The sequence below is a fragment of the Struthio camelus genome, chromosome 3 (genome assembly GCF_040807025.1).
Source record: "Struthio camelus isolate bStrCam1 chromosome 3, bStrCam1.hap1, whole genome shotgun sequence".
Lineage (NCBI taxonomy): Eukaryota > Metazoa > Chordata > Aves > Struthioniformes > Struthionidae > Struthio > Struthio camelus.
In genome coordinates, this window is record NC_090944.1 from 42345644 (window position 1) to 42372692 (window position 27049).

The 27049-nt window shown below is 39.8% G+C and overlaps 2 protein-coding genes across 5 annotated transcripts in view; one reads left to right on the forward strand and one right to left on the reverse strand.

Moving 5' to 3' along the window:
- On the forward strand, positions 1 to 21203 carry DDX43 (DEAD-box helicase 43). The gene is made up of 16 exons (XM_068936468.1): positions 1 to 352; positions 652 to 707; positions 1084 to 1216; positions 2581 to 2727; positions 3268 to 3349; positions 5012 to 5168; positions 5244 to 5362; positions 5666 to 5776; positions 7861 to 8002; positions 11593 to 11693; positions 12457 to 12544; positions 13897 to 14024; positions 15515 to 15624; positions 16389 to 16527; positions 17335 to 17422; positions 21090 to 21203. Exons 1-16 carry the CDS (start codon positions 1 to 3, stop codon positions 21201 to 21203), a joined length of 2067 nt encoding a protein of 688 aa, XP_068792569.1.
- The window catches only part of CGAS (cyclic GMP-AMP synthase), an 11263-nt gene continuing 3738 nt past the window's right edge, over positions 19525 to 27049 (reverse strand). For 2 of the 4 annotated variants that reach the window (XR_011140114.1, XR_011140115.1), the window contains 3 exons: positions 26364 to 26466; positions 24166 to 25212; positions 19526 to 23240 (listed from right to left, as the gene is read on the reverse strand). Coding sequence is in view for 2 of the 4 variants with exons in the window: in XM_068937556.1 (XP_068793657.1) it covers positions 24870 to 25212; positions 26364 to 26466 (446 nt within the window). In the remaining 2 variants the exon portion in view is untranslated. Of the gene's footprint in view, positions 25213 to 26363; positions 26467 to 27049 lie in introns of all 4 variants that reach the window. The other 2 variants (XM_068937556.1, XM_068937557.1) reach the window with 2 other exon arrangements.

A 27049-nucleotide genomic window follows, 5' to 3' on the forward strand; every position in this document is an offset into this window, starting at 1 on the left:
ATGTCGGACTGGGAGGCGAGCAGCGACGAGGATTCCGGCGCGGCGGGCCGGCCGCCATCTTCGGCGGCTGCCGCCTCGCTCCTATGGCAGCCACCGGCGGCTTCTTCGCGGAGCTGCGCCTCGACAGAGGGCGGCAGAGGGCGAAGGAGCTCCGAGGGGTGGTGGGAGGTGGCAGCGGGCGGCTTCGAGAGGGAGGAGTGGGAGCCTCGAGGCGCCGGAGGCCGCCGGGGCGCGGGGGAGGTGGCGGGGCAATGGCCGCCCCCCGCCGCCGCCGCTGCCCCCCGCCGCCCTCGGGACGCCGCGGCGCCCCTCTGCCTCCGCCTCGACAGCGCCCTGGTCGGGGCTCTCATAGGTAATAACTGCCGCATAGGTAAGTGGGTGGGGAAGGAGGCGAGGGCCCGGCCCCGGGGCGCGCAGAGGTGTGTCGCTGCAGGCCCCTTCCCTGCGCCGCCGCCGCGGCCCGATGGGGCCTGTCAGGGCGCGCTGCTTCGCTGCCCTCCCGCCGCCTGGCGGCCGCCGCCGCGGGGAGGCCCGTCTTGGGAAGGTATTCTTAGTTTTCTGGTTGTCCCCAAAAAAGCTGGAGTTGCAGTGTGTGGTTCTTGACAGTTTGAGCTAAATATTTGTAATACCTGCAGTGTATCTTTCTAACAGGTCGAGGTGGAGCTAAAATAAGAGAACTTGAGGAGTCTTCAGGTGCTAGGATACAGGTACTGTGCGTGCTGCATCTCATCCAGGCCAAGACTCTGTCAGGAAGATAGTGTTTTGGTTCTGCTTCGGTGTAAACCAGAGTTACTGAGGCAAGTTGTTGCCCTGTAATAATTCTGATCTTTTATAAGAATAGCTAAAAAGGAGGAGGAATTGAGGGTATAACTTGGCTTATAGGTGAAGGTAGGGAAAGGTCGCTTTTTTGTTTCCTGTTGTTCTTTTCCTGAAGTATGTGTTTAATCCCTTTTCTTTTAAAAAGGGAATTAAAAGGCCTTTCCTAGAAGGGAAGTTCAAATCCAGGAAAGAATGCAGTGTGTATTCTAATATAATATCTGTCTCTGAAGTATAGAAACATTCAGTCAGCTTTTATAAACATAGGTTATAAAGAGAATCTGTGAAGCTGAAGTAAAGATTTTTGGCAGCATTACTGTGCAAAACAAAGCCAAGATGTTGATTGAAGATACTGTTACAAGACTTGGGCAAAACTACGCTAGAGGTGGGACTGAGAAAGGTAAGAAGTGTGTTACAAAAAACAATGACTAGGTTATTTCTGTGTATTTGGTACTTTTGCGGGAGTGTTTGTGTCTTACCAAAAAGAGTGGACTTTTCACCTTTTTTTAGACAGTGCAACACATCGTTAAAACAGAAATATCTAGATGCTACCTGGGAGCAGTTTTTCCCCCTCAGACTGTCAAACTTCTGGTGAACCTCTGTTCTTATGTGTTTCCAACAGTTTAACAAATAAAAAAAGGTCATATTACGTGGTTTCTTGCAATATCATTGTGATCCTCCCCTAGAAATACCAAGTTTGTTTCCAGTGTATGCTCTAATGTAGTGTCTGTACTACAATTCAGTATTACATTAAATTCAATTCAATTAAAATTCAGTAAGGTTGCATAAACGTAGATTATAAAGTGAACAGGTACTGATTACAGCATAGGTGAGACTGTTTCTCAACTCCCTTCATGGTAAGTTAGTATTTATGGTTTGATGTTACACATCATGCCTCACTTTATTATACTTTGTAGTATTAACTCTGTCCGTTATGTGGTTATCTAAGTAATGACTTTTATTTTGATATACTGTTTATATTGTTGCTGTTTGTCTTGTTTGCCTGTACAGTAAGCCCCTGAGGCAAGGGCTGTCTGCACAGTCATACTTGATCTGAGGCACTGATGAAGAAGAGAGAATCTCAATTGTGTTTCAGCCTTAGAATGACAAATAGAACAATTTCCTGTCTTGTTTTAAGAAGGGCCTCAGAAAGTGCATTAGTATGCATCTTTGAAGAAGCTAGGAATACTAATGTGCCTTACGTGTGTGTGACTGTTTTTGCCCCACCCTTTGTTTTTACACTAGTAGTTAGCTGTGTTGCCGTTTATATCGTCAACATAAAATCTCTTTTCCTAAAGAAATGTTAGCCTAATCAAAAAAAGGGCGTAGAGCATAATTACTTTGAGGTTTTATTTTGATGGTGCTTTAGAAATAAACCTTGCTATTGTAGCTGTTAAAAATAAAACTTGGTCTGTTCCTCATCGGCCTTGGTTCACTCCTCCTCTCCCCCCCCCCCCCTTTTCTTCCCCCAAAAACCTGCTGCATAATGAGACTTGTTTGTAGCTGAAGGAACTGCATTTCAGAGCCTGTCATTAGGTTCCTTTAGGCAGCTAAAGATGTTGAAATGCTTTTCTTCTTTTCTCATCAGAAATAGATTTGTGCAGTTTTTACTGATTATCTCGGGGTAAGGCCTAAGAAAAAAAATTCTATTTAAATGCTTCATGTCTGCTCAAAAACAGTAAGAGGTCTTGTAATTTTTTTTTTTTTAAGTGTGGAAAATAAAGGTGTTCTGCTTTTTGGGGTTTCTTCCTCAACCCTCAACAGATTCCATCACACAGCAGCACTTTGGTGGTAATTCTGCAGAAAAACACTTGGATCTTATCAAGCCTGAAAGTACCCTGCAGAAATCCGTGATTAACTGGGCCTCCATTCGAGAAAATAAAGCTAGATATGAAGCTATGAAGTGGGCAGGTTAGTTTTAAGAATTCTGGCTGTATATTGCTGGTCTTGATTTGATAAATTTTTTGACTGCGTAGACATTTTTAGGTTTTGCTCTGAGATGACTTTCATCTGAATCAATTAAGAAACCACAGTGAAGTGGCCCACTTCAGGATTTCTCAGGGGTGGTCGTGGGGGACAGTGTAGTCACTGTGTGAAGACTTAAATGCAGTACTCTATATTTCAGCTTCAGCCTTTGAAACCGCTATGATTGCGTATGTGGCTGCGGCAAAAACTTGAGAATTGTTAAATGTAGTGCAATGTATTAGTAAGAATATTTTGAGAACTTGAAACGTAAGGAGGTCATTGTTTTACCTGTGCTTAAGTGTTTGTCTCTGCCTTTACTGTTAGATTCACGTGAAAAATAGCCTCCCGCTGCTTTTGACTACTTTTGTAGCGCAAGGCGCATAGTCTGCTTGGATTTGGGGTTTCCATCTCAAGCTTTAACAGACTTGCCCTGAATCTGCGGTATCTCTTACTGAGTAAAGTTTGCTTTTGTTCTGATTGTTCAAGACTTGCCTCCAATTGAGAAAAACTTTTATAAAGAGTCATCAAGGACTGCATCTATGTCACAAGAAGAAGTGGAACTGTGGCGGTAAGATTATTTTGCCAAGCAGATGATTCATCGTAGAAAATAACTATTAAAGTATAAAGCATTTCAATGGGAGATGAAATACTGGAGCAGAAGTATTAATGTTTATGTCTTGTAGTAACTTAGCAGATCTTTCAACAGTGAGTAACAGATGAGGTATTATTAGTTGTTTGGAAAATTGACTTTAGGAATTAACTGCTTCCCTAAACAGTATTTGATCAGTTTGACTTCCAAAGGGGAGAAAATCAAGATTGTTCATTGGCTTTTGGTTCTTTCTTTACATTTCTGTAGACAGCATATTCAAGGTTTCTGTGTCCTTCCAAATAAATCTTAGTATTATTTACATGCTGAATACCTTTTGGCAGCCATTATGTTTCATTATATGTTTGAGTCAAACATCATCTTTGAAATAGGTTTCAACTTTGATTCCTGTTTTTTTTTTTTTCTATCCATCTTGTCTTTACAAGTGCATCCTGGTGAGTACATGCCTCAGTTAATTGTATCCGTTCATCTTGACCCAGCAACCTACATCATTAGTTTGCAAGAAAAACAGATCATCTGTTTCAAATGATTGTGTTCAGACCCTGCTAATAGTTTCAGTCTTTTTCAGTAGTTCTCATGGAATTGGTAAGCATTTCTGGAAGCCTTACCTTTTATTACTTGTCTTTTTGCATGATGCCTGTGGTGTTGTGTTTTTTTTTTTTTTTTTTAATTGCGTGCCCTCCGAAGAACCTTGCCACTATGAGCACTATGAGTGAAGCTTGAAATTGACACCTGTTTCCTTAAAATACGTGTTACTGTTGGAGCTCGCCAAGAGTAACTCAGCAGTGTTCTGTACGTTCAGAATACACACTGAGGAATAGCACTTTTGTAATAAACAATGAAGTGTTTTTCCTTTTTCATCTTACCTGTTTATCTTTTAAAAAAAAAAATTGAAAATATATATCTTTTTTTTTTTAAATATGGAAAGAAGTTGAATTCTTTTCCTAGCCTATTCCCTGCTTGAAGTAAGTATTTGTGGAATGGAATCTTCGAAGCAGAAGAGGACTGGAATAAAGATAAACCACTGATGCATATTTATACCCCCTAATTGGGCGGGGGTAGGGGTTGGATGACCTTAAACCTTGCTGTTTATATAGCTTTTTGTGCGCTTTTTTGTAGCTTGTCTGTCTTACTGGCCTCCTCCTTTTTGTTCTAAAGTATTTTGTTTGTATTTTCTAGAGCATCCAGAGAGCTGCTCTGAAAATATTTCAGGAAAGGTTTTATCAGAATGTAGAATTCTGACAAATAAGTCCAAATCCATTCTTAGGAGCTTTAGGTTGCCTTTCGGTGTAAAAACTATAACAGTTCAGTAATTTGTGATAGAGTATAAATGAAGTCTGATATGACAGTGATGCAGTGCATATATAACTTCAGATTAGTCGTTGATTTAAAAAACTTTTATAGAGGAAGGGGTAATTGAGGAATACAGGAGAAGTGTTTCTATGATAAGGCTTTCTTGGAAGTTAAACGAATGGTTATAACTCTAATCCAGGAGCCTGAATTTGTTTGCTGTACTGGAAACTTAAAAAAAGAAAAAATCAGAAAGATGTAGTCTTGTGTATTAGTTTCACATTGTCAGATTCTGTGGTTTTAAGGCTATTTCACTTCTTTAATTCTACACAGGAAAGAAAATAATAATATAATTTGTAATGACTTGAAAGAAGGTGAAAAGCGCTGCATTCCCAATCCTGTTTGTAAATTTGAAGATGTGTTTGAGCATTATCCTGATGTTATGGCTAATATCAGAAAAGTGGGTTTTCAAAAACCTACACCAATTCAGGTATTTCTTCAATTCTGATGGTGTTTAACTGAAACTTGAGAGATGTCCGTTTAAATATGCATTGTTCTATGTTAGTCCCAGGCATGGCCAATCATACTCCAAGGAATTGATCTTATTGGCATAGCACAGACGGGTACTGGGAAGACATTAGCCTACTTAATGCCTGGATTCATTCATTTGGATTCACAACCAATGTAAGGACTGTTTGTATCTCTGAGTTGCTTAGCTGTGCATACCTTCACCCCCCCTCCCCCCCCTCCCCGAAGGTAACTTTTTTTTCCTAGTTTAAAAAAAAAAAAAAAAAGGTAGATCATAAATTGAAAAAAATTCATAAGCCTGGGGGAAAACATTACATTTGTTACAGAAACAGTACGTTCTAGTAGATTTCAATGATGAGAACTGAGATTCTCTAAAAAGGTATAAGAATATTGATCTATCAAATGTGGCAGACTTTGTGTCTCCTCATATACCTACACTATAAAGGTGCTTTATTGCAGACCCAGAGATCAGCGTCGGGGGCCGGGGATGTTAGTCCTTGCTCCCACTCGAGAACTGGCGCTTCAAGTTGAGGCTGAGTGTTCAAAGTACACATACAAAGGAATTAAAAGGTAATCTTCCCTCTCACCTGTTAATCTGCTAATATAACTGTATTTGTTAAGGAGGGAGGAGTAAAGGCGGTAGATGCACAGTTCATATTTTCCTTGATTTTTTTAGGATGTCTTGTATTCTGTTTGTATTGCATGGAAGGTGTTTCATGAGCTGCGAGGTGGTATGCGTACTCTGCCCTCCTTTGGGGGGAAAGGGCTCAGGTGTATTACTATTTTTGTCCCTACCCAGAGAGAGGGAACCTCATCTGAAAGAACAGGATGTTTAGAAGAAGCTCTCATGCGTTCTTAAGACAATGTATCTGTGGGTATAACACCTAAGGAGCTCATACGGTTTTTTGTTGTTGTTAATTCTTTAGGATTTAGTCCTTTATGGGGTCTTATTCCGTGACTATTCATGATCTTCATGCATGCAGCGTCAGCCAGCTGTCGGGGTCACTTCCCCTAGAATAAGGCCACGTTAGCAAGCTCGCTTTCAGAAGTGTTTGTTTGTGTTCTGCTGCCTCAAAAGCGCAGTGAACTTCTTAAGGATAATCTCTTGTAAATAAGAAACATTGTCAGCAGTTACTTCACTGTATCACTGTTTGTATCAGAATGTTTTATTCATATAATCGTAGGCTCATGTAGGTTAGAAAGGACCTTCAGGTGTCATCTAGTCCAAGCTCCTGTCCGAAGCAGGTCCGGTTAGAGCAGGCTGGTCAGAGCCTTGTCTAGTCAGGTTTTGAGCATGTCCAGGAATGGAGATTTAACAGCTTCTCTGGGCAACCTCTTCTAGTGGTGAACCACCTTCATGATGAAAACCTATATCTTGGACCTTTCAGTGCTCAGACTTTGCCTTTTGTTCTTCCATTGTGGACATCTGAGAAGAGTCTAGCTTTGTCCTCTCTACGCCCTGCTGTTCCGTAGCTGTAGACAGCGATGAGATCTCTGAGCCTTCTCCTCTTCAGGCTGAACAAGCCCAGTTCCCCCCTTCTCACGTCAGGCGCTCCAGCCCCTTGACCATTTTTGGTGGCTATCCGCTGCGTTTGCTGCGGTCTGACAGTACTTTTCTTGCAGTTGAACAGGGGGATGCAAAAACCGGATATGGTACACGAGGTGTGGTTTCTCAAGCGCCAAATAAAGGGGAATAATCACTTCTGTGAATCTGCTGGCTGCACTGTTTCTAGTACAGCCCAACATGCAGCGTACTTTCTCTGCTTTGTGGGGCACAGTACTGGCTGATTTCTAGCTTCTTGTCCACCTAAGTCTTTTTCTGCAAAACTGTCTTCTAGCCTGTTGTCCCCCAGCCTTCACTGTTGCATAGGACTGTTCCATTCCAGACACAAGCCTTTACTTTTGCTTTTGTTAAACTTCATGAAATTCCTGTCAGCCCATCTTTCCAGCTTTTTGAGGTCCCGCTGAATAACACCCTGGCACTACAGTGTGCTGACTGCTCCCCAATTCGGTATCATTCAGAAACCTGCTGAGGGTGCGCTCTGTTGCATCATGCAGATCTGCATTAAAGCTGTTGAACAGACATTATTGTATTCTATAACTTACTTAAGAGGACTCTGTAGTAACCTTGTATAGCATTTAGAATTAGTTTAGTAGTCCTCGGTGCAGTCTGTTTTCTCCTTCCCTCCCCAAAGTACTTGAGCTGTACAAAAAGTGAAGACCTTTTTTGTAGGCCTGAAACCTTAGGAGTGCATTGGTTGGTTTAATAGCAAAAAATCTGACTTTTGAAGGTACGTCTCAGAAAATCATGCATCCTGGTTTAGGTTTGTCTATTTGGTATGAATATTTTCAAAACAACTCAAAATACACTTGTAGCTTAATAGCCGTTTTTCCCTTCCTCTCGTGATTACTTTCAGTAGCTCTCTGCTGAAGTTGTACAGTTGAGGGGAGGGAGTCATTCAGTGTTAAGCTATTATTTAACTTTGATTCTAGCAGTCGCGCTTACATTATATTTCTTCCTTTTGGTAATACCAGGTGATACCTTTTAAAGTAAAGCAACATGGTGGTATTTACTTGAGAAAGATTGACTTTAGTTGAACCTTAATACTCTGCTTCTGGAAAACTTTTTTTTTTTTTTTTTTTTTTTTTTTTAGTATTTGCATATATGGTGGAGGGGACCGAAAAGGACAGATAAACGTGGTTACCAAAGGTGTGGATATTGTTATTGCTACTCCTGGCAGACTGAATGATCTTCAAATGAACAGCTTCATAAATCTGAAGAGCATAACATATTTGGCAAGTAGTTGATATGAAAAAATAACGCCCTAGTTGGGAAATAGTTGGTTTATTCTGAACTCAAGCTTTAATTTAGCTTTCTTCTAATTTTTTTTTAAGTCTCAATTACAATATATCTTAAAACTAACATCGGAGTTGGGGGGGGGGGGTTCATTCCTATCATAATTGCACTGCAGACACGGAGTTCCTAGGAAAAAATAAGGCTTCTAGCAGAATAAGCATTTTGAAGATGATAAATTGTTTTCTCGTAATAGTAACTTTCGCCATTTCAAACTTAATTATGCAAAGACCAATTATTAATGGATCAAATGTTTTTCCCTGAGTCATCCTTTCCTTTTCTTGGAAAGGTTGCTGATAGCTCAAGTCCTTACTAGTAGTTGTGCAGTAAGGACCAGCCTCACATATGTAATGCTTGGGTGTCTGACTTTCTCTTGATTCCAGTGGTAAAAAAGACACATTAATATTGTTTTGGATCCTTATGTTTTCATCTTGTTCTTGCTTTTCGCTGTGCTGGACACTTTAATGCAATAATTATTTTGTAGAATAGTTATGTTTTTGACTGGTCACTTACCTAGTTTGGCAATTTGGCCTGCTCTCCCTTACTTTCCTCTCCTCCTATTACTAGCAAGTAGTTGTGTGCTTACTGGTAAGGCAGTCAGATAGCAACATTAGCAGTTGCCATCTAGGAAAAAAAATATCGGAACACAGAATAGCCTTATGTAGAAGAACAACACTTAATTGCTAAACATGAAGAAATAAGGCTTGAAAAACTGCTTTCTGAAAGCCTGTAGTTTGTCTCTTTATCCACCAAGGCAAATATGATCAAATTGCATCTACACGCTTCTTTGTAAAGCAAAGAATAAGTCTGTGACTGAAATCGGATATTTCGGTACGTGCAGAAGATAGGGTAGTATGACTGCTAAAAAAGAATTGGCTGTCAAATTGAAAAAATGCTGATATAAAGCAGGGAGAACATTTATTGTTATACTACTAGTGGTTCCATCTCTTCAGCAGATTGAAACCATGGACCATGTTTTGAAAAGTGGTTAATATCTCACACCTCAGACTATGCTCTTTCTGTAAATGCTCTGCTTCTTTAGGTCCTGTATCTAAAGTTAGACATACAAAATCCTAGATTGTTGTTGTTGCCTGTACGTTTTTCCCTGTGGTTTCGTTTTCTTAGCTTTCTCAAATGCAGAAAGCATTCTATTCCACAGGGGTGTTGTCGGTTTTCAGCCAAAAGACAGATTAATGTTCTTCAGAAGAAAAGAAAGGGATATTAGAGTTCAGATTTAACACCTAGGACAAAGTACATTCTTTATTGCAAACTTTATTTACAATTTTCATTTAAGGCTACTGCTGAATCTTGTGAGTGCTCCCTGAATGCACTGAGTCATATTTAGTGATGTAATTGTTTCAAAAAGGGCTTCCAAGGCCAGAGCTTAGGACTGAGCTACAACTGGTGTAGCTGTTTGTAAGAGACTCATCCGCTGGTGAGAGCACAGACTTTGCCCATTTCATGGAGGTTGGCAGAGTCGATTCTATTCAAAAATACAAGGTGGACTGACAGCATGAGGAAATCTGTCTTCCTGCCTGACAGATCTGTCAAGTTAATTGCAGTCGTGACTTGTCTCAGACTTTCAGTAACCCATTCATTCCTTATAGTCTTCTCTTCTTCGTGGTTTCAGAAGAAACACTGGGTATTTCTGTCATGTACGACCTGCTAATTGTTTAGAACACAGGTATCGGTTGGGGGGAGAATTTAACTTATAAAGCCAGAATCTGCTTATGAGGGGTTTGGAGAAGATAATGCTGATACCTGTCTTAAATCTGTTACAGACTTTATTTTTTGTTATCAAGCCTTCAGCAGAAATAAGGGAAGTAAGCTTCAACTACTAGTCTAATTCCTCTAATAGGCGTACTTAAATGCCTTCCTCTCCGTCTCTAGTGAAGTACCAGTGCGCTTACTGGCCTAGAAAGCTTCTGTTGTTGGAAGGGGTATTGTAAGCAACTCTCTGTTTAAAATTAAGTCATGCTTCAGCCTTGCCATTTGACTAGAATATGGGTAGTTTAATGAAGCTTCCGTGAGTCCTTTGAAAATAGAGAGTGAAATCAAAAAATAGAATTCCTGTCTTCTGTCTCTCCTGAGGACTTATCCCTGGAATTATTGTTTCAGAAAATACTACACTAAAAGCCTTTACTGTAGAATAATGCACCCAAAAAGAAAGAAACTACAAAACAAGAACAATAAAAAGGATTATCCTCATAGTCTTATGCTTCCACATAAGCGAGAGAAAAATATTGATACTTAAAATGCATGATCCGTAAAATTGGTTGATTTAGATCCTTCTATTTGAAAGTTAAGAGAGAGAAATCTGTTCCGGATGGCAGCCTTCTCTCATTATGTAAGAGAGTTAACAAGTGTGCCTGTATGTTAGAAGAAAGATGTATGCTGAATGGCTGTACTCCGTAGTTTTTGGTTCACTTGTTCTCTTACATAATCTTACCCCTAAAGAAAGGAGGAGAAGAGATTTTTCTCCTCTTCTAAATCAGTTAACAGAGAAGTATTGAATGCGTAGTGCCGCTCTTGGGTTGGCCAAAATAATGGCTGTTATCATCAGTGGACACCAAGGGATTTAAAGGTTTAAAGAAGTGCTAAAATCATCTTAACGGCTATATGTTTGAAGCCTGTATCCTTTAACTTTTTCAGCCTTTACCAGAAAGGACAATGTAGCAAGTAGCAGCATTATTGCTTTCACTTGCATTTGACAACATCCGTGCCTCCATGGTAATGCTGATATCAGTCAGATTTTTACCTCTAACTTGCCAGATACCTAAGGCATCATTTTGCTTTTCTTTGCGTGCAGGACTTCTGTCCTCTGCAGAGAGTCAAAATTATCTTGGTTACCCTTTACTTTGGTGTTTTTTAAGTAATAGGGAAGATCAGGGAAACGATCCCTTTTTACCAGATGAAAGCAGTTTGAGTTCTGAGAACTTAAATTTCCTAATGAAAACCAGAATGCACAGAATCTGGATGGCTGGTGTGTTTGTGTGGTGTGTGTGTGTGTGGCTTCCCCCCCCCTCCCCTTTCCTCTTCTTACTGATGAAGAGCTAAATGGATAATTGATATTTTGGTCAGGTTTGAAAGCTATAACAGGTTAAACTGAACCTTTCCCTTTAAATTTCTAAAACCTTCTCATTGAGAGGATGCTGTGTGTGTTGTGTTTTGTTTCCCCTCACCCTAAGATTTGGGTGGTGGTGGTTGTTAGTTATTTTTCTTAATTATGTGCTTAAATGTAGGCACCGACTGAATTAGAGTGAACAAAATAAAAAACACTCCAAAGCCTATTGTTTCCTCTTCAGTGACTTTAGATGTTCTTAAAGATGATGTGGGATTTCTTGTGATGCCTGCAAATGTACTACCTAAGCATAAGGGAAACTGAAGAGGGGAAAGAAAAAGTTGAGCAGGTTTTGGGATAAACTACTGAGTGGATTCTGAAATTGAAGTCATTTCCTAAAATGGTCTGCTATGTCAGGTCTTGCTGAAACGCCCTTCTAAGGGTATTAGACACTAACCCTATTCTAAGCAGGTTTTAGATGAGGCTGACAGAATGTTGGATATGGGATTTGAACCTCAGATAATGAAGATCCTAATAGATGTGCGGCCTGACAGACAGACCGTGATGACGAGGTATGTAAGTGCAGTAGTGCTCAGTACTTGAACAAGTTAACCTCAGAATGAGTGTGTCAGTTCTTAAAAAAGCTTTTACTAGCCTAAATGACAGCTATGTCTTTTTTTTTCCCCCTGTGTAGTCAGTCCTAATGAAGTTTTTGTTTGTTTGTTTTGACAAGATATCTTACATTTCTTCCTCCTTTTCTGAAATTTCATATGCAGCTATACAAACATCTGTGTCCTTTCCAAAAAGGAAGGTGTGTCAAGAGTGCTAGGAATTACCATATTAACATGAAAGATCAACTTCTGTTTTTGTGTCCGAGACCAAACGTGTATCCAAGCTTCTGATCAGTGCCTGTGCTAGTCTGTACCTGGACTAATTTTGAAATTGTGTGGTTTTCAGGAGCAAAGTAACAGTGTCCCAACAATAACTCTTACAATCACAACTATTTTAGATTGGTGCTACTGTTCAAAAGATTTGGACGTAGGAGAAGGTTGCTTATTAGAAGTCGTTAAATTACTAAACTCGCTCTTTGGCTTCATTAGGCCCCGTAATTGTTGCATAACTCTCTAGGTTTAAAGTACGGTTATCCTGAAAGGAAGAGAGCTGTTAACTTGTTAGGACTTTTTCTAAATGTTATGGAAGTTCACTATTATGTTATTGAACGTTCAAGTGCCTCTCTGGTGTGTAAGAGGAAAGAAAGAAGAACGCGATTAATGTATTAGAGAAGATTTTTGCACTCTTTCTTGTGTGTTTGTTTTCCTCTTCACTTCCCATTAGTGCTACTTGGCCTGATGGTGTTCGTCGCCTAGCAAAATCCTATTTGAAAAATCCTATGATTGTATATGTTGGCACTCTTGATTTAGCAGTAAGTTGCTCTTTTTTTTTTTCTCCTTTTTGTTCTAGAAGAACCTACAGTTAAACCAGAAATTTTACTTGTAACCGTGTATAAAATGTGTGTAACTGAAATCAGTGTGAACTTCCAACACGCTCTGTTGCTCTTTCTGAACTTTTTATGAGGCTTTTAACAAGCTTAAAAAGAGAGTGGAAAAGAACTTTTTTCTAACATTTATTTAACAAGATCTTGGAAGTCTGTCTTCTGCTGAAACTCTAGGAAGTCAATCAAAGCTAGAACTTTACTGAATGTCATATTCCAATAAGGACGTTCCTGCAGTTTCAGTAATAAAACTTTCACCCAAGTCTAGAGCCAGACTCTTTATTTTTGATATTGTTAGTAATTATTATTTCGAATTTATTTTGTAACTCTTCCAATTCAGATTTGAATTCCAGATAAAAATAAGAAAGAATTGTTCAGAGCACGTAGATGACTTGTAACTGTAAGATGACACAAGACAGCATAAGCTCTATTTTGGAAAATTGCTTCTTCTGAAGCTTATGAAATTAACTGCTTAATTACTGATCATCTTATCAGTTACTTCAAACAGAAGTATTCTGTATATCTGACAGTAGCATTTGGTAGTAAAATATGGTTGAAATAGCAAACTGATGTTCTGAGGTGGATCATGAGAAGAAGTGCAACCACTCATCTCTATAAGCATTAGGTAACTTGCTTGCAGCGGGAAACAGACAAGAGAAAGAGCATTTCCTTTCCAGCATGGAGAACTTAATTTTTAAAAAAAAAAATTTTAATTTTTAAAACTATCCAAATAAAGAGACGAAGTTCTTTGCTTCTGCTGCTGAGCTGTATGTTTATACTAGAGGGACTTAGTGATGTCAGTTAGTGTCAAAATGTCCATGCCGTATGATTTTTTTTTTAAAAAAAAAATTGGTTTTAAACAATTTAACTTTGTTAATCCTTTGTGTTCTCCCATGTGGAGAAGGGACCTTCCTGACTACCTGACCAATTTCTCAACTCTTGCCATAAGATATGGCTTACAATGTCAGTGTCAGGAGAATGTCTACCCAGAATAAGCTACTTCAAATTGATTTTTACTCACATTAAGAATGTTTATTTCATGTCATCTTACTAATCTGTAGATCAAAATCTCTGAATACCTCTAAATCTGTGAAAATGTATGATTGACAGACTGCTTAAAAATAAATTTTACTACTCTCCTAAGGCAACTAGGATTCTAATATATATTCTATTTTTATAATAGTTTTACAGGATAGTATTTATTAATTTTATAACTTGGAAATTAGCAGAAACAGATTGGAGTAATGTTTTTCTATGTGATGTCCCTTTTCTATGTGTGACAGGCAGTAAACACGGTAGAACAGAGAGTTGTTGTCATCCCAGAAGAAGAAAAGAGAGCTTTCACACGATACTTCATTGACTCTATGAAGCCAAAAGATAAGGTCATCATTTTCGTCGGAAAGAAACTTACGTATGTAATCACTTCCCAGTATCATATCTGTGGTGTGTAGGGGTTTCCGTGTGGTGTCTTTTCTTTCTTTTTTTTCTTTTTTTTCCTCCCAGAAATGCTGAATAGTTTATGTTTGGATAATGAAGTGTGATAGCCACTTTCAACAGTGTGCTGGTAATGTTGATGGCTGTGGTGTCCTGGCTCCCCTCGCACCTGTCCCCCCACCCCAGAAGAATGCTTGCCTCATACTTCATATACTACTTAATTTCAGAGCTACTAACAGTAGCGGTGGGAAATCTCAATCTCACGTAATTAAAGTGGATGCTAATGTTTTTAGGGATATATTAATATAACTTACTCTTGACTTGCATATACAACTGGTGTGTACGAAACGTGTTTTTTTGTCTGTCGTTGTACCACACCTAAGCCTTTCAGGTGCTGTGGCAGACATTGTAGACAATGGACTCTTTTGGCCTTTTGATGCAAGGAAGTGAGACAAAACTTTGTAGCTTGCCAGTCTTCAGCTTCTTGAATATTTGAAACTAATTATGCTGTAGGATGCATGCAATTTTTTTTTTTAATAGGTGGAGGGCAGAGGTAGAGCCTGACATAAGCTGCCCTCGAAAGGATATTGTGGGGATTTTTCCTTTAAGCTGGTCTAAACTATTGTCTGAAAATTGTTCTTGAGCAGCCTGTGTGGGGAGCTTCTGACTCCCGCTCACGTACCTTTCAGTTGATAAACTTCGTTGCCTGTAGCGCACATAGCTTAATCTTGACAGCTGCCTGGAAGGGCTTCAGACTTCTGTCTAGAAATGTAAGAGCTGAGGCTTCTTTGGCAAAGTCAGAAACACTGTTCTGAGATACAAATACGCAGCCAGTGTCAAGAGACAGATCTTTGTAAGAAAATGTCAACTTGTTAAGACCGATTCTTTGTGGGAGGGGATTGTTTGGGGGTTCTGAGGTTTTTTTTTTTTTTTTTAAAAACACATCAGCTGCTAAAGTACTACATTTTAACAAATCCAAAACTATTCAAGTGAGTACACGCATGCCATATAATCATGGTGTGCTCGTGTCCGTGTAAAACAAGAAAGCTCTTCTTTGCACTATCCACAGAGTGAATTTTTTACTACTTCACTTTCTCTGTCTTTATATATATAAGGCACATGATACCTGCTGCCATCTTTTCTACTCTTCCGTTAAGGTAGAGTGCTTCCTGGGTTTATACTTTTTTGCTGCATGGCTGTCTCTTTGCTTTGTGGATTCAGTGCTTTCATCAAAGACCTCTTTCTGGTGAGAGAGGGAGAGAAGGGCTCAAAAAACATGTATTTCTTATGTTAAGAGTTTTCTGTGCTTTCTGCCATACTGTTAAAATAAGTATCAGCTGGCCTTGGTAGGATTTTGACTCCTCTTAGACACACGCTTAGCTTTTGACAGCACATTATCATCTCTGCATTCTTAATCTAACTGCAGTATTTTATTTTTTAAAGAACTGTTGTTTTATTTCATCTTAGAGCCGATGACTTAGCAAGTGACTTTGGTCTCCAAGGAATTCCAGTTCAGTCGCTTCATGGTAACAGAGAGCAGTGTGATCGAGAACAGGCTTTAGATGACTTCAAGAAAGGTGGGTTTGTACCTTTTTAAAAAAAAAAAAAAGCAAGCTTTGTTTAGCCCCGGTTTTTAAAGCTTGTGCTGTGCAGCTTAGTGTCTGTTTGTAAGTGCAGTGACTCTTTAGTGCATTAGAAATGAAAACGTTGAATGTATGGGAATGAAGCTCTGAATGATATATATATATATATATACGTACTTTGTTAATTTGATAAACACAAACAGCAAACAAGGAGTTGCTCTTTGTTCAATAAAAATTGGAATGGCCGAGATTTAAATAATTTAAGGTGAAGCCTATTTGAAGTCTCTGTGAAACAGTCAATACTGTACTAGTCTACACTAGTCTAAACTTCTGTGTCAAAAGATGGTGCTGGCAGTGAAACAGTTCTGCTTTTTGATTATGCTAGGAGGATTGTCCTTTGGGATTATGTGATCCAATGTTAGTAAAACAAAAAACAGTCCTGTGATAAGGATGCCAGCACAGGAAATACGTGTTGAAGCTTCTGTTCTCTTCACAGACTTTTTTTACATCAACTGGGCACGTTACTTGGTTCTTCTGCGCCTAGTTGGTCTACCTGTGAAATGAAATAGTAAAATGACAATACGAGCACTTACCTGCCACCTACTATCTGAAGTTAAATCAGTGTGGGACACGACAAGCACATATTTCCTTTAAGTGTCAAGGGATAGGTGCGTTATATGTGAGCAAACGAATAGGCTAGAGTGGGTCTTCTGTGTATTCCGTTAACTCCTGTTGTTTTTTTGTTGTACTTGTTTTAGGCAAGGTCAGAATACTGATAGCTACTGACTTAGCATCCCGTGGTCTTGATGTGCATGATATCACTCACGTTTTTAACTTTGACTTCCCTCGAAACATTGAAGAATATGTTCATAGAGTAGGTCGCACTGGACGAGCGGGGTACGTATTTTCAAGAAAATAGCCGTATTTGTATTAATGAATACTAGTATTCATTATGCACTGTGTTGGTGTTTTGTGTCAAATGCTAGAGCTACAGATGATGCAGAACAGAGGAGCGATGCTTCCAGAGTATACCAAAGTGTGCTTCAGATGATAACGTGCTGCTTTGTGGTCTGAAATTTGTTAACTGTTAAATTGAAGACCAACAAGTTTTTTATCTTTCTGTCATTTCTTTGAAATAGTTGAGGGAAGGGATGTTTGAAAAGGGTTTTAATATGAGCAAGAATTATAATTCTGTGTACCTCTACTTTTGTAGAGATATTCTGAAATGTCACTTTGTTTTAGTCTGTCTATTCATGAACTGCTGAACTGCTTAGTTTCCCGAACAGCCCACTGGAAAAAACACAGTTAAGTGCAGAGTTTTCTGCCTATAATGGTGGTATAGTTTGCTGTTAGGAGGTTTGAATACTGCTTTCCCAGGCTGGCACAAGCCTTTTTTGAGTTATTAATGCATGACTTTTCATACTTACGTATTTTGTCTTTATGCTAATTTATTGGCTAAAAGTCTAATTTATTTGTGGCTTTGCTCCATTTTTAGCTGAATGGCCTTATTCTGGCCCTCACAAAAACAAGAAGTTGTTTTCTGTTATATGCGCAGCAAGTACTCCAGCCTGCTCTATCTAAAAGTTCAGAAATATTGCCCATAGTCCAGTTTAGTACTAATTGAAGTATATGTTGGTAGGAAAAGCCTAACAGTGTAGATATTTTCTATTTGGAAGATCAGCATTTATTTTATTTCTTGCCCAGACGTACTGGGGAGGCAGTAACGCTTGTCACTAAGAACGATTGGAGAGTTGCGTCTGAGCTGATTGACATTCTGGAAAGAGCAAACCAAGTAAGAAAGTATACCTTACTGGGTAAGGTTTATATTGATTCTCGGTTACCATGGTACCCAGGTTGTGAATGTGAGAGCCTACTTACACTTTTCTTGATGATAGTATGTAGTATGATGATGTATGTATCTCAGCAAAAAATGGGTACTTAAATCCTTCTTGTCCTGAATATCCTTAGCTTGGACCTTTTCTCAGTTGTTTCTTTACCTTACTGCAGATGAGTCCCAGAAAAGAATCTCCAACTTTAATTGAAGCCTTCAGCATCTCAAGAAAAAGCAGCTATCTAGCATGTGCATGCGTGCACATGTGTGTGCACACACACACACCCCCTCCCTGCAGAGGAATAATATGACCTAGTTTATTCCTTGGTATTTAGTTCCACTCATTTCACTTCTGAAGACATATACCACTGCTCATCTTTAACAGTATAAAGATCAGAAGAAGCTCAACCATCCTTTAGTTTCTAAGGTCTGACAGTCATGATGATATCTGCCCGTACTTTCCCCAGCTGTTTTTCTTACAGATATTTGTAAATAGTGGAGAGGTAGGACTAGAACATGTAACTTACTTGCCTATTTAAATGAAATATTTGTTCTTATTACCATGTCTGAGAACCCAGAAACAATTACGTTGCTGTTTCTTGCTCTTACAAGAAACAATATTTTGCCTGATTTATAGTAAATAGCCAGTTTGTGCCCCGATTGAATTGTGTGGGGGCTTTTTGATGTTTTGTTGCTGTTGATGAATGCAAACTAACTTGCATTTACCTAGGGCCAGGAGGGTACTTGTAGCTGTTATTGTGGACATTTACTCCAACTTTAAACCCTGAGCTAGAACTTGACCTAATCTTCTGGTTTTAACACCTTTCAAAGAAGAGTTGTAATGCCATAAACTGCAAACCTAATAAAAATCCTTGTGAGGAAGGAAAAGAGATTTGCCTTCTAAAAAAAAAACTACTTAAAGCTGCAGCATTTTGGAGGAGGAGGGGGAAGTAAGAGTTGAAGCTCCTAGTAGTTCTTCAAATCCACTTAATTAGAACGTAGACATGCCTTGTTGTGTATTCTGAATCGGCCACTACTATCCGTGCGTAGTCTCCTGCTTCAGGTTGAAGTTCTGAAAGTTTATTGAGAGACGATAGTTCAGCTAGGAACAGTTCCTGAGTTCAAAGGAGAAAAGAACATCTCTGCCCCCATACCTTCAAGGGTAGCTAGTAGTCCTATCTTTCTCAAGCTTCTAGTTACAGCTGATAGAAGGGAAACAGCCGTGTAAGGCAGTTTTTTTTTCCTCACAGTCACAGCAATGAAAATTTCATGACTTCAGTCTTTTAAGCATCATGTGAAAGGGAAGGAGAACAGCTGGAGACCTCAAGGTCCACAATGCTTCAGTATCACAACTAGTAAGGTGCCTTTCTTAGCCTCCCAGATGTTGTCCATGATTCTGAATACACAGATCAACTCTCTAAAGAAAAACAGGTACCATGGGAAGATTGCCAGGTTTTTATATCATGCTGCAGGAATCTACTTGATGCAAGTCGCTTATTAAGAAGCGTGGACAGGTTTGTCGGGGAATCCGGTAGAAAAGCACAAGAAAACACTTCTTTACTGTGAGGGCAGCCAAACACGGGAACAGGTTGCCCAGAGAGGTTGTGGAGCCTCTATCCTTGGAGATATTCAAAACCCAACTGGACACAGGCCTAGGCAACCTGCTCTAGGTTACCCTGCTTGAGCAGGGGACCAGATGATCTGCAGACATCCCTTTGAACCCCAGCTATTCTGCGATTTCTGTAATACCATAATTTTTATGTAACACCGTTCTTGGTATCTTTATTCCTTCTTGTTTTCTCATTTAGACAACCATCTAGCATGTATATAAACTGCCTGTGTAAAATCTTACAAAATCAAACCATTAGGTGCTGGATGTTACCTCAATGAGACTTTTTTGTGTTCCATTTTCTAGCTCCTTCCCACTCTTCCCTTGACCTTCTCAGAAACCAGTCTGACAAGGAACTGTTGCAGTTCGAGCTGGTGTAAGTTCTCTCTCATGCTGCCAGAGAGCGTCTGCTGTGATACAGAGGAGGAAAATTATACGCTGCTTCAGCTGGAAACCTAACTCTGTCTCACTTCTTGTATCTGTAGAAATCACTGTATCGAGTGATTTTTTTTCAGCTAGAGATGCATCGTTTTTTCGCTTTCTTTTGAACAACGCCTAAAACTTTAGAGGGAGTCGACTGTTTCTACAGGCAGCCTGTTTTGTGGGCTTCTGGCTGCTGGGTACGTGTTTACCAGTGAGAGCGTTTCAGTATGTAAAATGCATACTAGCAGTCCGACTCATCCCAGTGTAAGAAAAGTTGCTGATACCAAAGGGTGAGCATCACTGAATTATGCAGCCTGACAAAAGAAGTTGAAACAGGAGGGATGCCGTCTCGCTCGGCCACGCTCTTAATTGCGGCTGTTTCCTTCATCTGTTAAGCGTTGTCAGGTCTAGGGAGGCTTAACAGCATGTAAACCCACTACGTTTCAAAGCAGTGCTCCAAGTCTGTACTGCACTTTTGCCTCTTACGGAGGGACAAACTATACAGACTGAGCAATCAAGGAATTCCATCGTGCACTGGAGGGGCTTGTTTCTCCCTCTGAGCTCAGGAAATTGGACACATCCTACCTGCTATATGGCTGCCTGCTGTAGCAGGTTGTCTGAGCAGGCTGCTTTTGATAGATTAGTAATCTGAAACCTCTTCTGACAGCACAATGCACGGTTAGTAGGGCTTTTTGCAATAGATACTGCATTAATGTCTGCATAATGTCTGATCCAGTTTAAGAACTTACTAGACTCGGCCTTTGTTTCATGATCTATGGGAATGGGATGTGCTTATTGTCCCATGTCTTCTATTCAGTAGTATTAATCAAAGTCACTCGACCTAATAAAGTCTGTCTAACTTTTTGCAGCTGGCCTCAGTCTTTACTAACTTGAATAATTTTGAGGGGGAAAGTTTGCTGATGATACTATCTACCTCCTTTTCCACAAAATTGCAAACAGACTAGAAAGTACATGTGCTAGTACAGATCTCTTCTGTTAGATGCTTTGGTGACCTTCCACTGCTGTGAGAACTGACCTGCTTATTCCTGCCCTTCTGTTTCTATCTTAACTGTTTTATCCATGTGAGGATGCTTGCCTCCTATCCAATGGCAACGTTTTTTTCTTTAAGAGCCTTTGAAGGGGAACTCTTGTACCTAATGCTTCCAAAAAGGATTTTGTATCAATCATAGTTGTATAACATTGAAATATATATAGTGAGTCACGTGTTAATGGCACTTGTAATATTTTCCACTTGTTTTCACTAAATGATTTTTATCTGAAATAAAACTATTTTAATTAGCTGGTCATTCATCGTCATCAGATACGGTGATAACAGCATACATATATAATGGAAAATGCATGGATGGATGCTGTGCTGAATATTTTCACTCAGGCTGTAGTACAGTTTGGTTTTTTTTTTTTTTTTTAAAAGGTTAGACTATGCATCAGTAGATCTACAGAAAAGCAAATCTGCAAAGTGACGGGAGCCAGATGAATAACCAAATCTAGTTTAGGAGGACTCAGTGGTTTTTTTTAAGTAGATGTCTAAAAGAATTACTTAAAAATGACTTTATTCTTGTGCTCCTTTCTCGCCAGGCAGTTCCTAGTGAGCTTATTTCAATGGCAGAAAGATACAAACAATTTCAGCTCAAAAAAGAAATGGAAAGGGATGTGAGAAGACCTCAGAGACGGCCTCCAAAAGGATTGTAATCGCCTTGAAGTTACTGAAACAAAGTAAGTGATTATAGGTAGCGTTAGCATCTATGGATTTACACTAGTTTAAAAACCCAAAAATGTGGATTAATTTTATATAGAAACAAATTTGGTTTTGTGCCCAGGCATTATTTTAACTTAAGAAAAATTAATTTCAGGACTACTTCCTTAACACGTATAGCTTCTGAAGCCATTATGTACTGGTTAAAAGCAAATGCTTTTCTTGCTTCTTAAAATGAATCGCAGTGTTAGCCTATGAGAATGTAAAAGATAATTTTTCCTTTTATTTTCAGAGAACTGGATTAGTGAATGTAAGCGCTACTTGTTGATGTGGTTTCAAAATACTGCACTTCTCTGTTGGTATGCCACATCTGTCAGTGGCATGCAAGAGTATTTCTAATGTTAACTTACAGTTACTTGAAAGATGCTGTGTTTGCATAACTGATGTTTGCTGAAGCAAGTATTTCTTATTTTAAAACTAATACTGAAAGCCATTTTTGTTAACACTTGTGTCTCAGACTTTTTTGAGAGAAGACTGCATTTCTTCTCAGTGGAGAGGAGCACATAACAAGAGGTCTGTGTTTATGGCTAACTGAGAAAAGGAACTTCCACTTTTGCGCTCAGGGATGTAATGTTGTTAGCTTAAGGGGGGAAGGAAGTAGTTTACCACAGTGATGTTAAGAGAGTCCTGAAGAGCAGCTTGGACGTTTGAAGGTCAGCTTTACTTCTTTCAGATGAAGTCGATTCAAGTCGTACACTTGGATGTCAGGTTCTTTCACACAGACTGCTAATGGTAATGGAGTATCCTCTTACTCTCTGGAAGTTGGAAGGGAACAGACTATTTCTATACAAATGACATTGGTCTGAACTTGTGTTTACTTGTGTGTGTCATATCAGCAAATGGAAAACTAATAAATGTAGTGAATGAGAATATTTTAGTAAGATAATTCTCAGAAGCGTCTTCTGGTCTTTCCTTTTTTTTTTTTTTTTTTAATTGAGGTGAAATGTGGGCATTATTTAAGCTGGTAAGTGTTTTGCCTTCAGAAAGTCGGCTAAAAATACAGACTTCCTATGTCTTCCCCCTTAAGAAAAGAAAAAGATGTAGTTTCCTACAGCACAGCAGTTCTCAAATGCTGTGTGTGTATCAACTGCAAAATTTTTAAAAAGTCTGACATGCCATAATTCTCCACCACCTCAATGCATGCCCCTCATTGTAAGAAAAATTGAGCTGAGTTCTATCTAGGCAGCTTAACGAAGCACTGTCTAAACTATAGCCATCAATACTATTCAAAGCAGGATGAACTAAAATGTAATTGTGCGCTAGTTCCTCTCTTGGAATATAGTAGAACTTTGAGTTTTGCGAATGAAGATGAACCAAAAAATCTTTGAATTTCAGCCTTGCGCTGCATTTTGGATTTTTCTGTAAGCTCTTAAATGGAAACTCTTTGATGTGGATGGAAAAGGTGTATATTTTTCTACAGTGATCTCCAAACAAATGCTGTTGCCACGTTTACTGGATTTCCAGCACAAGAACGTGGCTAATCATTAATGACACACTAGGTTACAGCAGGCCTTCATAACATTTTTATATCAAAGCACTTGATATTGTGGCACTAATGTTAATTTGTGATATCTTCCCCTTGTATCTCTTTCATAGCCTACCCTCAGGTGTAGCACACTGGATAGCGATTGCTTCCTTTGCAAAGTCCAATGAAAAGACTAATTTCCAAAGCAGTTCTGAAGATTCAGAAAAGAGAAGAAGCCACTTAGAATACAGGGAAGTAACAAGATATTGTTATTTCCCTGTATTCTGTCTGTGCTCAGTGGTGCTGGTGACTGTCGTCCTGCGACGGTTTCTGTTAAGGGATGTTAAAAGGGCTGCTGCCTCTGGTGTGCTCTAGGACCTAGGGATTTCTCTGGGGAGCCCAGCCCAGTGCATGCGGAGATCTGGAGGTCTCTCTCTCCCAGGCTGATGGATGCAGCTGCTGCTCTTCCATGTGCAGGTTCAACCAGCAGTGAGGCTGAGTGTATATCCTAGCGACACACAAAGAGGATGTTAACGTGGCTAGCTATACAAACTGTCACAAGGCACTGCCTTTGACAGGACCCACGTGTAACATGAACTCGTGTAAACAGAGCGCCCCCTTATCCGTTATGCAGGCCTCTTGCCTGGCAGCTAGTCCTGCTTGATGATCGCTAGTAAACAGATGCGTGCACTCATTTCTCCGGTACCCCTACACTCAGAGATCCCTCAAATTATCAGCGTGGGTCCTCTGTCTGTCTCACACCTCTGCCCAGACCCTGGGCTTCCTACTTGACACACATGGATAAGGGAAAGCACACAGGTGTGCATGCCTGTGACATAGTTAAGGGAAAATACACTCTGGACCAGCAACACGTGTGCTGTGACTGATGCCAAGACCCTCTCTTGCTCCAGTTGCTAGCACCAGACCCGGGGCCTCTGTTACCTGAGGTCTGAGGCCAGTTGCTGGCCTCAGCTTCCCTCGTGTTTCCAGTTGCTGGCACCTAAACTTCACAACACTTACACAGCACAGAGTTAGATTACATGGAAAGATGGTTAAGGAGGGATTTAATATGAAGATAGCAGAGACTGCAGTGATGAAGCAAGGGTACTGACTGGCAGCTGCTTACACACATCTGGACCTTTTTATATCCTTCTCCTCTCTCTTGCCCCCTTTGTTCCTCACTGATGCCCTTCTCCCAAACGTTCATTAGTAAATTTTGTGTAGTGCCTCAAGCCCTGTGAAATATCCCAAATCCTTGTTTGTCTGGTTTTTCCTCTTATCAGTTACGAAATCACAGAATGGTTGAGGTTTGAAGGGACCTCTGGAGATCATCTAGTCCAACCTCCCTGCTCAAGCAGGGTGCTCTAGAGCGTATTTCCCAGGATCACATCCAGACGGGTTTTGAATATCCCCAGGGAAGGAGACTCCATTACCTCTCTGGGCAACCTGGTCCAATGCTCTGTCACCCTCACAGTCAAGAAGTTTTTCCTCAGGTTCAGATGGAACTTCCTGTGGTTCAGTTTCTGCCCGTTGCCTCTTGTCCTGTTGCTGGGCACCACGGAGAAGAGACTGGCCCCATCCTCTTGACACCCTCTCTTCAGGTACTCGTACACGTTGATGAGATCGCCTCTCAGTCTTCTCTTCCCCAGGCTGAACAGGCCCAGCTCTTGCAGTCTTTCTTCAGAGGAGAGGTGCTCCAGCCCCCTCATCATCTTGGTAGCCCTCCGCTGGACTCTCTCCAGTAGCGCCATGTCTACTGGACAAGTCCAGGTTGGTCCTCCCCAGACTATGCCTATAGTCTCCTAACGGCCCATCGGTTAGTGACTGGAGACTTTAGGTCTTGGTCGTTGACTCAGTTATCCCTTGCCTATGGGGTTTGTGTCTGTGCCCGAGTTTTGTTTGTTTGTCGCTTTCCCTGTTACTGACTGCCCTTGAGTGAAAAAGGTCCTTGATCTGATACCTTTAATGAAGCAGGGTTATGTTCAAATAGTGTGACTGAAATACGTTCCACTGTGTTCTTGATTGATATTGGTTTCCATAGCACCAGATTATTAAGAAATAACTTACACTGCTAGTCTTCTATTTTTAAATACTCAGATTTTTCAGGGCTTTCATGTAGATATTGTAAATGATGTTTTTAATTGTCCTGCTGAAATATTGGGAATCTGTTGTTAATTTGATAGTTTATTTCCCTTGAAAGGAAGTCATTGCTCGCTTTATCGTTCAGGCTGAGTAAGTTGTACTGGGGAATAAAAAAGTGTGGAAGTTGAGAACTTTGCAGGCAATCCAGAAAATATCCCAGATACTTATGAAAGCAGTGATCCAGGTCCGCCCACTGCCAATCTTTGTCATGTGGCCAAATGACACATGAGTGGAAAAATGCAGTTTTGATGTGATATGAACAGAACTTTTCCAACTCCTTTTTATATTTCATTTTAAGTTGTTCTAGCAGATACTTCAGAAGTTTAAGACACTCTTTCCTGTTAAATGAAAAAGAATTGATTAGGTATTTTCTATAGAGTCAGGTCCAAATATCTAAGAGGCACATTATGCATTGAAGGCAATCAAAATACTCCTATTGTAATGGAATAATACTTTCAATCATGTTTTGTATAAAATCTGAAAATAAAAGTGCAGTAATAGGCTAGAGAGTCCTAGAAGCACTGCAAATGAATTTATTTAATCCTAACGATGAAGGATCTCTCCTTTAAAAAGCATTTTTTGTGCAGGAACTTAATTTTTCCTGGTAGCCGCAGCAACACAGAAAGCGCTGGTCAGCAGTGCGCTCAGCAGTATAGTCTCCTCGGTGCAGATGCCACATTAGATGTGGACTTGGAGGACTGCTGAAGATTAAAGCTACCCTTTTGGCTTTACGCTGAAGGGAATATGGCCACATTCCTGTGGAGAGACTCAGTGAAGATGGAGAGGTGTAGTTTAATAAACTGCTAGGCAGGGGCATAGCACGTCTGATAATACTCAAAAAGCAAAGATAAAGAATTATGTATTAGCTGCGACTCTCTTAACTTTCTTGACTCGGTACCAGATACAATTAAACTAAGCAAGCTATGGAGAAGTTGTTTCAAGTATGTGCTCTACGCGATGTGGTTTTGGTTTGGTTTCTTCCTCTTCAAAGAAATGTGGAACCCAGTTTTTATTAGTGTGAAAAGTAACATTTATTGATCCTGTCCCCATTCAGCTGTTCTTCTCTCACCATCATTTAAAAAATTTGCCTTGGTAGGAAATGTAGTTTGCTCCCTAAGCTCAGAAAGCCGAGTCATCAGTTTGAGCTAATTTTTCTGAACAGGACTGGGTTTGGGAAAGAGCTCTTGACAAATCACATCAGTGTACTTTATAAGCCAAATTTGGAGCCTAAACCTGCAATGTCATTTGCTTCCATCTCTCATTGACTGAATGGAAGTCAGACATGTTCAGTGAGGCGTGAAGGTTTGTACTAGTGTCCACTGTAGAACAGTGGTGTGAGAATTAGTGCTTAAAAGCCTCATTCTCGCTCCCTTTTATGAGTTTACTCTTACAACAAACTCTTCTTAATTTAAATGTTAAACTGAAACAGTGCTAGAAAGTATTATGGCTCAGACAGACTTAAAGTAAAATATTAATATGAAATACCAACCTACAACATTTTGCTCCATCAAATTCACAACATGTCTTTGCGCTGCCGTGGTTTGTCATCATTTCCTTTTCAATATGTGAGAAAGACAGTCGCCAAGTGTTTCCTAAAGCGTTGAGCAGAAGATTGTTAAATTGGTACAGAGCAGTATTATCAGTGTCTATAACTAACAAAAGACGTTTTAAATTTGACTTAATTAGAATATCAGCAACTTGGATTCACTTTGAAATTAAGCTTAATTCTGAACTTCCCTGCATTTGCCGAACATGATTTGGGGCATAATTACACTATCCACAGAAATTACTACCTCTAAATTTCTGTTATGGATTGTCAGCCTTACCGTTTAACCATTTTGTTTTTGAATAAACAGATCTTGATAATTGGTATAAATTTCTACATTACTGTGCAATTAACGTGCTTGTGAGCTTGTCTTAGGTAACAGGCCTTTTAAAGCGTTCCTTTTGTTCTGCTGTTTATGTTTCTGAAAGAAAAAATTCATATAGCTCAGCTCACTTGTTTTGTAACACCAACAGTAATGTTTGTCTTTCTCACACAAGTTAGACTGTTTCTGTGCACCATTTTGTTTAGTTACTATTTCCACTTAATCCTCACTGGAAGAGAGGGAGCCCAGTAGGTCAGTAATGACTCTCATTTGGCACTGTATGAAATGGCTGTGCCAGTTAAAAAAA